This window comes from Adiantum capillus-veneris, chromosome 23 (genome assembly GCF_014529385.1).
Source record: "Adiantum capillus-veneris isolate H3 chromosome 23, ASM1452938v2, whole genome shotgun sequence".
Lineage (NCBI taxonomy): Eukaryota > Viridiplantae > Streptophyta > Polypodiopsida > Polypodiales > Pteridaceae > Adiantum > Adiantum capillus-veneris.
Window position 1 is genome coordinate 71,043,605 of NC_140953.1, and position 14,107 is coordinate 71,057,711.

At 44.5% G+C, this 14,107-nt stretch overlaps 1 protein-coding gene across 1 annotated transcript in view; it reads left to right on the forward strand.

Annotated features, from left to right (window-relative positions):
• LOC147427949 (putative catabolite repression protein creC) overlaps window positions 1–14,107 on the forward strand; it is a 92,982-nt gene that overhangs the window by 40,404 nt on the left and 38,471 nt on the right. The window contains exons 5-6 of the mRNA XM_086496649.1: window positions 5,241–5,328; window positions 5,409–5,492. Coding sequence (XP_086352775.1) covers window positions 5,241–5,328; window positions 5,409–5,492 — 172 coding nt within the window. The remainder of the gene's footprint in view (window positions 1–5,240; window positions 5,329–5,408; window positions 5,493–14,107) is intronic.

Genomic DNA, 14,107 nt, shown 5'->3' on the forward strand with positions numbered 1-14,107 from the left:
GCCTTGGAGTTAGAGCGTGAGGCGCAGAGAGACCAAAGCATGCAAGACTTGGTCCTACAGGTACTTACCTCGAAACCCGAGCTGGGTCAGAGATGTTGTAGCTCATCTAGTAGCTCAAGCAGAGATTCGGACTCCAACAACCCCGTCACAGAGAAGATAACATTCAGTGAGTATGACGGTAAGATGGATGCTAGTGTTATTCATTCTTGGTTGCATCAATTTAATGCTTATTTTGCGACAACTAAGAAGACAGGAAATAGAAAGGTTTTGACGGCAGCCATGTACCTTGCCGGTGATGCCATTAATTGGTACCACGCTTGGCAAGAGACGTTTATGCAAGTTGCAGTTCATTCTACCTTTTTGCAGATTCTCGGCGAGACAGGACATCCATTGCATCAGCGTTTTCTGTTTTCAGCAGTTAGACTCCGCAAGAACAGCCCCAAACCTTGTAGATCTCACCTTCCTGCAGCAGCAGATCCTTGCCGCATGGTCAGATCAGCCAGCATTTTCAGTTTCAGTCCGTTGTTCTCAGATTTCAGCATCTGTGTTTTCAGCGCATCGTTGTCGCGTCGTCGCCATCGCCGTCCTCGCTGACATAGAGTCAGAATTCACAGTTAGCAGATTTTCAGATTTCAGCCCCAAGCGTCTTTAGTCTTCAGCCCGTCTCGTCATCATCACCATTGTTGTCGACAGCGTCGGCAAGTCCATTGCATCGAGACCATTGTACCAGATTTGTGCAATCAATAGCATAGACCTCTCTCGCCATAGAGAGTGGGGCCCTTGGAGGAGGGTTTGACAACAGTCTGGTGTCGTATTCTTTTCTCTCTCTCTCTCTCTCTCTCTCTCTCTCTCTCAGTCTCAGCACCTTCGTTCACAGTGTCATTCACTTGTTTGTGATCATTGCACTCTCTCACTAAAGAACGAAAGGCTCTCTCTTCCGTAAGTAAAAGGAACCGTTGAGCATAGTTCGGAGCACTCATCTTGAGCAAAGCTCAACATTCACTTCCACTGCACCTTACATCTTGAAAGCTTGCCAACTCTTCGGTAGCTCGAGAAATCTTTAATTCTTATGTATAATTCCCCAAAGCATAGATGTTGTCGAATTGTGCAAATTTTTACTATCGTCCCGCCATCCTTGAAATCCTTTGATTGGTTAGGTGCAAACTTCGAATGTGGATTTCATACGGGCTGCAACCATTGTATCCAGGAGGCAGTGGTGGTGGCAATGGTGGTGTCAGAGGCGATCCCATTGTATCAAGGCCAGACGACTGAACTGTCACAAACTGCTGACGTGTCAAGCCATTGAAGAACGGAGCCAACCTGCACATCCCGGTCGAGCCTCGAGGGGCCTTAAACCCTTAGAAGCAATAGGAAAAGAAGAAGAACCCACCAACTTATGGAGCCCCATCCGATGGGGCCCAAGTGCCCTATAGAGATTAGATAAAGCAGGACCAGCGCGCGCGCACACACACCTAGGCTCTTTTGTGTACCAACTGATAATGTGCATAGCAATACGAATTGCCGCAATTTGTGCTAACCTGCTGACATGGCAGATTTTCGTGAATTGTGATGATAGCTGCCACATGACAACCTTTACGGATTTTCGCGTTTTGCGGGCTGGCAGCTTTTTGACAGCAGATGCATTTAGAACTTTAAGCTTTTCATGTAATTGCTTTTGAATGGCCAAGGGCCTTTAAATATGAACTGTGGGCTCTCACTTTGGCATTCTACTGCGGGCAGATGCAGAGCAATAGCTACTTTGTTCAAGCAATATAAAGAAATACCGAAAGGGAGGCCACAATTTGGGGCCAGTACTCTCTGGGGTGGAATTCCGCCACTCTGTGTCGTGTGCTCTCTCTCTCTCTCTCTCTCTCTCTCTCTCTCTCTCTTTTAGTTCATTTGTTATTGAAGTGCTAAAAGTCTATTGAGTCTGTTCTTTTCCGTTGGCACGATGGTGCTCATCTCGTGACAGTGGTATCAGAGCTTTAGCGTGTGCTTTTCTGAAAGCATACCAGACCCACGAAAGAGCAAACGGGCGCTTCCAAAGTCTACTGGAAATTCTATTCAAGAATTTTCGTGGCGTGATGCCGGATCTATTAGCCACTCCACCCTTACTTTATCGCGCATCGAGCACGCTCCCGTCTTCACCGCTCTGTCTAAGAGGGCATAAACCATAAAGAACCCAAGACATGGTGTTCATGGATTCAACATAATACTTGCAATTTCTCCTTGACGAGCTTTGCGACATTCTTTTGCGGCATCCTCAGCAGAATCTCCCGATGCTGCAAAGTTTTCAATAGTTTGTGAATTACATGTTACCCCATCTGATGTCCCATGTGTTACCTCCTCCTCCTCCGGCACCAGAAAGCACGAGAGCTTCCCACCGGCAACCTTCCCAACCGTCTGTTCGGATTCGGGGAGTCTTCAGGAATATGGTACATTCATCTGACCCCGATCCAGTGCAACCGCCTTTGCCATCGTTGTTGCCCCCACCTCCCCCACCACCACCGCCACCAGGCTACAATGGTTGGAGCCCATATGGATACCCTTATTATCCATACCCGAGATACGCACTTAACCAACTGAAAGATTTCAAGGATGGAGGCACGACAATCAAAATTTTCACCTTTTCAGGGATGAAAGATTGGAAGAAAGCATTGCAATTCCTACAACAATTCGACAACATCTATGCTTTGGTAAACTATACAGAAGAATCCAAGATTTCTTGAGTAGCGGGATTTCTTAAAGATAATGCTATGCAGTGAGTCGAGTTCAATCGTGACACAACCGCATGCTCCAAGACATGGCAAGCTTTCAAGACAGTATTTGCACGTAGTTATACGACTTCTCTCTTTGAAGTTCGCATCTTGACAAAATGGGGCAACTTGAAAACTCTTGCCACAGAGACCATGGACGACTATAGCCAAAGGTTTCTTGACGTCTATCTCCTGGTGTCCTCCTTCTAATTCATTTCCTTGGAGGATTAGTGCGAGCCATACACCATTGGACTACCATCACCATCGTAGGAATATTCTCCCTCCAAGCAAGTCTCAACCATGCAAGAGCTTATGGACCATGCCACGATCGGCTACAAACTGATGAAGGGAAAGCTGGAGTTTACCAGAGAAGAACCTCCGGCCACTAACCAAAACTCTCGGCAACAACAAACAAATTCTCGAGAGTCTTGTGAAAGTCAACTGCAAAGGCCTCGTTTGACGCCTCAATTACGAGACACCTTATCACAAGAAGGCCGATAGGGCATCACCATTCTGGCTGTCTCCATCGCACAAGGCCGCCTGCAACTAAGAGAGCTAGACCCGCTTTTGGACCAGTCCTTGATATCTATGGCATACGCCTTGAAAGTAAATGAATTATGTGGAGCATATGGCAAAGTCAACGGCTTGAAAGCCCTTATTTTCTTTGACCCTGGAGCTACAGAGAACTTCATCTATCTAGAATTCTTGAAGCAAATGCACTTTGATTGTGACGCAGAGGGTGGAGAAATTGAAGCCGAGCTAACCACGGGGCAAACTCAGAAGTGGTACCGCTCATTGGTGCTCTTCCAGTGACAATCCAAGATTATCATGGAAAAGCCGATTTACACATTATGAAGTTGGACAATTGGGATATTCTCTTGGGCATGCCTTGGCACGACAAGAATGATGTGTGACTCTCCATATCCGGAACCGAACCATTACACTGATGCAGAAGGACAAAGCCCGTCGTCCTCAAAATTCGGTTGTCCGAACAAAAATGTGAATGAATTTTCTACTTGTTTTGTAGTTAGATACTTTCAACTCTGTTTGAGGTAATATTGTTTGAAATTTGTTTGAAATGGATGCTATCTGTTTTAAACCTCTCTTGGTGCCGATTTGAACTGTTTGACTCTGGTTGAATACTAGTTTCCATGCTTGGTGATTTACTCCCCGGTGGAGTAGGAAGAAATGATGTTTGAGAATGCTCGCACATACTCATGGCCTGGACCCTTGTGGTTCTCTTACTCTACAAGGACTCCATAGTAGAGAGTCAGCTTCTAGAGCTTACCTACAAGCCAACCAACTTGTTGCAATCGATTAGAGCCTATTATTAATGAATTTTTGGATTCTCTATCCTGTATTGAAGAGCCAATTATAACATAAAAAGACGTTTCCTTGAAGGAAAATAATGTGTTGCAAATTGTGAATTAGTATAGGGTGATACTTTCTTTCAAGCACTTGATGTGCAAATTGCAAATCATTAACCTAAGATTTTGAAGATGTTTCCGAAGAATTTTGGGATGCACTAACGCTTCAGGATTGGTTTCCTACTTTGAAAATCTTTTGATGAGAGCCTTTTGCCCAAGTGATTTCAATAACCAAAGTGTTCTTTTCTCAAGGTACGTTGCAACAAGAGAATTTTGAGTGTGGATCTTCCATTTCCATAGTCACTCAAGCATGGCGATCTCCTTGTCTACATGATGAGACATAACTATTTATACGTGTCTTGTCATCTCTGATATAAAGGAGTCTTGTATCGCAGTTTCGATCAATCAATCCATCAATTCACCCGAGTTCTCAGTGTTGAATGTCTAAGTTTCAATGTTTATTCTTTAAGTTCTGAGTTTTCAAGTCATTAAGTTTTGGTAAAGTATAGGATTACCCCAAATCCTCACAGAAGTTGTCCCGGCTTTTTGAGTTGGGCAGCTTTTGGTATGTGAGCTTTTGAGGACCTTATTTTTAACTTGTGCCCACTAGTATCTTAAATTAAGAAATACTTAAACCGGGGTGCTGGTAGTGGCAGTTTCATGGCAGGAATATCCCAATCCACCACCTTCCCTCTCAACCTTCACTCTCTAGTTGAATTCAGTTGTTTCAAGTTGTGCATTACTACTGATTAAAGTGTTGCAGATTGTGGTGGCATACAATGTTACAAGCATTATGATGATTACAACTTCTGTTTTAAGTAGCTAAAAGCCTCGATGTTTCTTTATCGAAGCCCTCTTTAAAACTAGAAATCTCGATATGTTTTTGGTTACTGTGGTTTAAATATGTGGAGATTTAAAGACTAATTGACAAGAAGGCCCCATTGCTACTAGGACAAAGGTTACTAATATTGTGCCAACTATTGACTCTCATACCTAGAAGATTGCTCATTGAGCTGCAATTCATAATGCAGAGATCTATTGGTTCCTTTCTTCTGTGGAGCTGCAATTTCTATTCTCATTTTGAGATGTACTAGTTGTTTTCTTCTGTTCTATGCAGCCGGTGTACCGCTCTGGCTTGGGTTCCTCAAGGAGATGGCCAGTTTGTTGTCGCCCATGCGGATGGAAATCTGTACATTTATGACAAAGTAAGTGGTGTATGCCAGCTTTCTGGTCCATCTTCTTTGGTCTTTTATTTATGGTTGTGAATGGCTGGTCTTGTATGCAGAGTAAGGAAGGCAGTGGCGATGCGTCTTTTCCTCCAGTGAAGGAAGTCACACAGTTTCTAGTAGTCCACGCTAGATCAAGCAAGGTCTTCATCTCTCCTGTTTGGCAGTGCACTTTTGAAACTTAACGTAGGTTCTTTTAAGATTATTAATTGGAGTTCATTAAGATTACTCAAGGGACATTTGGTCTCAAGTTGCTACAGATAGTTCCTTTGTAAATGACCGGTGTCTCTCTATAAAATTGCTGCAACTCCTTAAAAATTTTCTGCTTCTTGTCAGTTGTATGCATAAAAAAGCTGGGATTTCTTCCGCAGGTTTTATGAATGGCTAAGATTACAGAAGTACCTTAGAGGCTCAGCTTCCAGGGTGCTACTTTTTTTTTTTTTGCCTTCTTCTGCAGCCTGATAAATGGTTCTTTCCGTCAGTCTCTTAAAACAAGTAGAGGCATAGGTTTTAGGGTTTCAGATTATTTTTCCGGTCTCTTGCCGCGAGCAAACCGTTTTGGCTTGATGTGTGTCAAGAAGTGTTGTAAACGATGTTATACAAGTCAATGAGGGGGAGGGATTACTTGGGGGGGTTTTCCTAAGGTGGGGGAGAGCTATAAGCTGGAAAGAATGCTATGTTGTCATTGCATCCTCCACAGGTACAAATCAGATGGTCTCGGACTGGCACAAGGCTCGACTAGTAGCCAAGGGTTTTCCTTAGCGACCAGGATGAGACCTTTGCACCGACTCACATATGGAGACTATTCGGACAGTTTTTGCTCGTGCAGCTCATCATCGATGGCCCGTGTTGAAGATGGATGTCAAGTCGGTTTTGCTTAATGGAAACTTAGAGGAGGTGTATGTGGAGCAACCTCCAAGATGCTCAGTTCCAGGATCAGGCGACAAGGTTTACAGGTTGCGGAAGGCTCTCTATGGCCTGAAGCAAGCTCCTCGAGCATAGTGCCAGGATGTCACGTGACACATCCCAACCCTATGTGTCCATTGACAAGCTACACCACAACAGGGTTCAGTCCGTTCAGTCAAGTCTAGATTAGCAGCGATCTGGCACTTTTGTGAGTCTATTCGTAGACCGTGCATGCCCAGTCACTTAGCATAGATGCATATCCTCTGGTTGCACACAGCATGATCATCGGAATTTCCATCAGAATCCATTAGCATCAGTTAGGGGAATTTTCCAGTGCATTTAGCCTATTTTCCTATTTATTCGTTATTTTCACTTATTATTTTTAAGTGACTTTCCAACAAAAGTAGGTAGGGCAATTTTGCTAAGTTAATATATAAGCAAACCCAAGTCAGCACTTTCTGGCAGAAGAGGCAGCAGGTGCTTCCCGCTCAACAGGTCACTTCTCAGCAGTACCCCCCCAGAAGCCTGGCGTTTTGGTTTTCCATCCTCGCCTACAACATCAGAGCCCTAGCGCTTTGGATACAGAGATCAGCCGGCGTGTCCTCTTGCAGTACCGAGGCAACACCAGATCCCCCGCATCCTTCCCCCCTTGCATCATCGCCAAGACCATCAGCATTGTAGCGTTTTGCTCACCAAACCTCAGCACCAACATCTGTGTTTTCAGCCCATGCACTAACGCCAGCAAGACATATCCCTTCAGCGTTTTTGTTCAAGTATTCGGACCCTTCCAGACCAGCGTTTTCAGCATTATAGCACCTGCTGTGGCAGCGTTTTTCAGCCAAGGAACTCTCTCCAAAAACGCAGCCTAAAGAGCAGCAGCATCAGCGTTTCCATCCTCAGCATGACCCCCGACATTACCAATCATTTTGAGCCATCAAGACAGCAGTAGAACAGCTAGTTTCAGCCCCGAAACAGTCTATAAATTCAGCCACCAAGAAGATCACAGATTTCAGCCTAAGTCGTTGTCGTCATCACCGTCGTCGTCATCGGCATAGTCCCATTGCATCAGTCCATTGCATACTCATTGTACACTTTTGTGCAATCAAAGATTAGACCACTCTCGCCGACGAGAGTGGGCCTTCGGAGGAGGGTTTTACAACCTCTCGGGTGTCGTATCTCTTCTCTCTCCTTCTCTCAGTCTCATTCACTTGCACGCACAATACCCACTCTCTTTGTTCGTGATCATAGCACTCTCCATAAGACGGAAAGCTCTCTCTTTCCCTAAGAACTAAAAGGAACCTTGAGCAATAAAGATCACTAATCTTGAGAAAATACAACATTCATTCTGTTGCACCTTACATTGGTATCAGAGCTTTGAAAGTGTTCTGCATTACTCAAGGAAAGAACCACAAGAACCACAAGAATTTTTTTGCTTGTTGCAATCGCACGAACCCAAGTTTACTTGGGCGTGACGATTCCTAATCTTGTTTTGTTGAAGAGTGACAGGAATCCCAAGAAAGAAGGGCTTGTCCATCCTCCCCTTGTGTCTCTTTTCACTCATTGAGAGCGGACCGTGCACTTAGCGGCCGGCCAATCGACGTGAGGTGGGAAAAAGCAACCTTGGTGTGAGCGCAAGGCCGCCACGGGGTGCGCCCGCAGAAAAGGGTAGAACTTTGGTGAAGAGAAGATCCTTCTCAACGCGATTTGCAAGCGAAAGAAAACCTCAAGAACTCAAGAACCTCAAGAACCCAAGTTTCTCGCAAACTTCAGAACCCAAGATTATAGTGCATGGTCGTCACCCGAAATGGAATGGATTCTTTGCATACAGGTGATGAGCATGAGAGAGGCGACGAAGACTCGTCTCCACCTGGAGATGATTTCTTCAACCCTCCCCCTTCGCCATCTAGGCCAAACCCTCTGGAGGCAGTGGTCAAGCAGATGATGGCCATGATGGATAGACAAGAAGCAAGTCGCCTTGCTCAGGACCGTGAGCGCCTTGCTCAAGAACGTGAGCGCATTGCTATTGCCGCAAAACAAGAAGAACATCGACTTGCTTTCGAACGCGAGCGCGATGAACGAGAGGCTCAAAGGGAGATTCGTCATCAAGAATTTATTTCCCACATCCTAGCCTCGAAGACCGAACCACCCAAAGATCGTGGGAGTTCTTCAAGTGGCGCAAGCCACGACGCGGATTCCAACCATGCAGTCACAGAAAAGTTGACTTTCAGTAAGTATGACGGTAAGATGGATGCTACAGTTATTTATTCTTGGTTGCATCAATTTAATGCTTATTTTGCGACAACTAAGAAGACAGGAAATAGCAAAGTTTTGACGGCAGCTATGTACCTTGCTGGTGATGCCATCAATTGGTACCACGCATGGCAAGAGGCACAGCTAGCCGCGCACCTAGAGGCAGCCGACGATTTCACGCCCCTCTCTTTTAGTTGGGCTGATTCCCAAGACAAGCTCAAGGCGCGGTTTATACCACCTCAGTACCTCGCACGATTGAAGGACGATTGGCGCGCTCTCAAGCAAAATGGTATGCCGGTTATGTCTTTTTCTAATCATGTTTTGCAGCTAGGTACCCAATTACGCATGTCGGATGATGAGCACAAAGAGGCTTTTCTCTTTGGATTGGACGAGTATATCAAGTACGATGTCGAGGTATTCGATCCAATCGATCTCAACAAGGCGGTAGCGATTGCTCTCGCATAGGAGATGAAGCATAACAAGGGAAAGCCTAAGGAGAACAAGACCTCCACAAGTACCTCGCAGACTTCTCAGAACCCGCAGAATTGTAAGAACGGTAAGAATGATAACTCTTCTAACCAATCTTCCAACAGTCTTTCATCAAAGAATTCTTCCAATGAATCTAAGGGTAAGGCTAACACAACTGCTAAACCTAAGCTTACTTCAGATGAAAAGGTAGCACAAGGAATTGTAGGAGGATACATCACTTCGGAAGAACAAATCACGTATTCTAAAGAAGGTCGTTGTTTTCATTGTCACATTAAGGGTCACATAAAACGAACATGTCCTAAGCTTGAATCGAATGAATCAAAAGAACCCACAACACCCACTACATCTGTCAATGCAATGAATGATAACACGATTGTGCCCACAGTTTCTCAGGACCCTCCCATTGACGATTCTCTCATTAAATGTTATGGTCGTGCGTCGGGGCACCGTTTTGTCATATTGTTTGACCCAGGTAGTATGCATGATGTGATCAGTTACTCTCTTGTTGAGAGACCCCGCCTCGAAGTTAGTCCGAGATCTCCTATTGAGGTCTCTGGCTTTCGTCCCGGTATGGACGCTCTCATCATGGAGTGCCTTGATGTGTTGTTTGCAATTCAACAGACTGCCTTCACTAGAAGATTTGTTGTTTCTCCTCTCTCAGGATGTGATATGATTTTAGGCATTAAGTGGTTTCGTAAAACTGATGCTTTCATAAATTGTTCGGCTAACACTATAACTCTCAATGCCGATAGTGATTCCCCTACTGTCTTTCATGGAGTGGATACTTCTCCTTCTCCATCTCTCATTGCTAATCTGCAGGACAAGGTTGAAAGGATTCGAGATAAGGAGACTCTCTCAGTCTGTCAAGTACATCATCGATCTTGGGTATTGGGAATTGTGTTCTTGATGGCGATTTTGTTGAGAGCCCTATACTCAATGCACATTCTCCAAGATCCATCTTTCTTTAAAAAAAGAAGCACTGGTGGACAATAAGGTGAAGTACTTGGTTGAATTAGACCCTTTTTTCACTTGGCTCATTATTTTTACATTTTGGTCTTTGCTCACTTTGTAAGGTGGCCGATTTGGTGGCGTACTATCAGGAATCAAATCAATTACATGATCGTGAGGTCTCTCGGGAGGTAGCTCCCGAGGCAAACCCTCAGAGGAACAATCGGGTTGAGCTTGCAAAAATCCTTGGGGTTCTAACTATAAATCTGACAAATTTGAATCTTTATGCTCTTATAAAAATGAGTAAGTAAAAAGACTAGATTCATTACTTTAGAAATGGCTGAAGCCATTCTAAGTGGGATGGACTTGCCCTTTAACTTTATATCTACGATGATATCTTTACCCTTCTCATTATTCAATGTGGCTTTCTTGCCCAATAGTCAACCATGACACAGTTCTTTTGGTACCAAGGTATCTCCAGAAGTACATCACACCCCTTGAGAAGTCCTCGTGCCCTAGATACCCTTGACAATTCAACCGAAGTTTGCCTATGACAGGTTCAATGGTGACATCATGCCTAGGTATTGTTGGAACCACATCCATTTGTGGCCCCATTTTTTTAGGCGTTATTCCAAGTCAAGCTTGCGATTATGGTGAAATGAAGTTGATCTTGGCTCCTCCATTGAAAAAATTGAGGACCTCCTGATCTCGTACCTTGCCGCATGCTTTGCAAAGCTGAGTACCCTCATCCCCATGATCTAAGGTCACCCTCGCAAAATCCGGAACAAGTTCTGCCTTTGTCTTCCCTTTCTTTGCTTGCTCGCTCCGTTGCTTTGGAACTCTTTGATTTATCCTTTGCTTTCTCCTTTGATTCTTTCTTTGGACACTTTGCTATGATGGGCGCAACTTCTTCACAGCCATAACACTTGTGCTCTTTGTAGAGTCTGCATGCTGCTCTCTTGTCAACAATCTAGGCCTTATGGATTTCTTTTTTTGTTGCTTCTGCCCTGTCTTCTTCTCCTAAGAAGACTCCTTCTCAAATGACGTGGACACTAGCTCGTTTATTGCATAAGTCAAGGAACGTGAATGCATGGAGAAACTGTCCATAGCTTGTTCCACGAGTTGCTAAATGCTCTTGGACTTTTGTTTCAAACAATATTGCCATATCTTTAGGTAATCCGCAACAATACTGTTCTATCTGCTCCTGAAAAGAGATCTTGCGGAAAGAAGCAACTGGCAAAAAAGATCCCAAAAATGTTGACTATAGATGGCCAAAGTGTCATCTTCCCTCATCCTCATATGGTTCCATGTTGTGATTACGTCGGCCTTGTACTGCTGGGTCAATTATACTGAAGAAAACAATTTCTTGAATTTTACCCACTTCATCGGTTTTTTGTTGTAACAAACTTGGACACCCCAAGTCAAGATTCTACCGCGACACAACAGAGATTCACTTCGAAACACTTCACAAAAGACGACACGGCCTGGCGTAGTTCCGTGCCAAGAGGTATTGGCCCCAAAGATTAGCGCCCCTTTCGGTATGTGCTTTTATATTAATCTGTGTGCAAAGTACAAGAGAGTCCGCGGCTACTCACTCTCAAACTCTGTGTCCAGATGCTTTGAGAAGTGAGTCCCAAAGGACTTATTTTTTCTTACAAGGGATGCCCAAAAGCAGAGCCTCAAAAGTTAAACTCAAAAGCTTCTCAAACTCGAAAGCAACTGTAACGAAAAGCTGCCAAATTTAGCCAATGCAATTTCCGTACGGTGCCATGTCAGCATGTTAGCGGAATTTGCGGAGATTCGTACGGCACTGCCACGTCAGCCTGTTGGCTTGTTTTCTTGGGGCTGTACTGCTGCCACGTGGCATTTCTGCCGCAGGGTGTGTGTGAGTGTTATGTCCGAGGGCCTGCCATGTCACCAGTTTGTGACATACCCCCCTCTTGAAAGAATTATAGATCTACATTTCTGATCAGAAGACTCAATGGGAAAAATATTTGCCCTTGGTGGAATTTGCCTACAATAACACGATACACTCTTCGACAAGGAAGGCGCCATTTGAGATCATTGAAGGTGCTCCAAAGGTTCCACCCTTCCTTAGCACAAAAGATAATTTTTTGAAGCCGACTAGTACACGAGGGACTTGGACGTTGCATTTGCCAAGGTCCGGGAGGCTTTAGCGAAATCTTAGGAACGACACAAGAAGGCAGAAAATCGACACCGTCGCGATTTGAAATTAAAGAAAGACGATTGGGTGCTCTTACGTTTTGAGAAGAGACGCCGAAGAATACAAAATGGAAAGGATCGACTTTTTCCAAAGCTTAGCTTGAGGTATTATGGCCCTTTCTAGTTAAATGATGTCTCCTTTAGATTGAAGCCGCCCGATACTTGGAAGATTCACAATGCATTTCATATGAGTCTATTGAAGCCTTTTAAAGGCGATGTGCTCGATGACGGGAGCTAGATGAGCAGCCCGAAGTGGAGGAAAGCGAGGAGATACTCGTTCCAGAACAAATTTTGCTACACAAGGACATAAAAGGTAAAGTGATTATGCGGTTCTTAGTTAAGTTCAAGAACTATCCTGCATTGGATGCGAAGTGGATGGAGGAGGACAACCTAGTAGATACTTAGATTTTGGAACTTTACCTTGAAGCATTCGGTTTAGCATAGTCTACTCCGATAGAATCCCGACTTCAGCGAGGGTGAATCTAGTGCAGCGGGTTGGCACAAGAGGGGATTCACTCCGCTCCTTTGTCAAAGGATTACCCCGATTTTGAATAGAGTCACTGATGTCTCCTTTGGGTTTCAGGGAAACTGAAGGGCTGAGTAGTATTCTGCTGTACGACTTTATAATTGGAATTCTTTGAAATGAAATTGATTGATTTGTTTGAGTGCAGGAACTCAAAGACGAAATGACTGCAGCATTTCGGTCTCATAAATCTCTCTAGAAAGGATAGTAATAAGGATTAGTTAATTGGGCATCCGTGAGGTCCCAAATGGATCTAGATGCAATTACTAAATACGTTGCTGATTGGTCATGGTCTGAGATTTGGAATGAATTTATCGGTGATTTGTTATGTGATGTCCTGTGATGTGACTGTCGTTCTGTACAAGTGCTAGATGTGTCGTGTCTAGTGTGTCGGTACTAACAGTCAGTGTCTACTAAGACAGTTTATGGCCTCAGTCTGTTTTGCAGGCGTAATTGGGGGCGATTAGTACAACTGAATTTGCAATCTCAGATTGCCCATCTGTCTGCGGGTGGAAAGATGACAAGAATTGTAACCGTGTGCCAATGTTCTCCCAAATAGCCTTCCAAAACAAACTCGTGAATCGGGGATCTCTGTCGCAGACTATTGTCTTAGGCATGCCATGTAGTCTGAAAATCTGTGCCATGAACAGTCTCGATAAATTATCCGGCTTGATTGTTTTCTTCACTGGAATGAAGTAAGCTTGCTTGCTAAATCTGTCGATGACAGTCCAAATGCCATCATGTCCACTCTATATCTTCGGGAGATCAAAAATGAAATCCATTACAATTCTTTCCCAGGGGCGGGGGGGTATGGGTAAAGGCTGTAACAATCCCTGTGCTTTATGCCTATCAAACTTGACCCTTTGCATAGTAAGCAACTGCGTACAAAGTCGTCCACATTCTTCTTGAGTCTCGGCCAAAAGAAGTAACGCTCCACACCTTTCAAGGTGGTGTCAATGCCGTGGTGACCCGTAAAACGTGGACAATGGCACTCAGTCAAAACCTTTTCCCTCAACGGCTGTGTGACCCACAACATCATTTTCTTCATCAAGTAGCCATCCCATATGGAATATCCTGCTACTACCTCCCCATTCTGTATTCGTGTGAATACATCGAAAAAATCCACATCTGTGGCGTACTGATCAACCATGTGCTTGAAGCTTCTATGATGAATTGCGGAAATAGCCAAGACTAACGGCTTTCGAGACAAAGCATATGCCACCAAGTTTTTCTGTCCGCGAACATGGACAATCTGGAAGTGAAACTGTGACAAGATGTTAGCGAATGACAGGTGTAATAGCTATGTCCCGCCCGGGTGCCTCTAAAACTGTCTCTGTTGGTGATCCCATCCTTTCGGGTGTAATCTCGAGCCACGCCGCCAATTCAAGTGAAATGAAGTTGGCCTTGGCTCCTCCATCG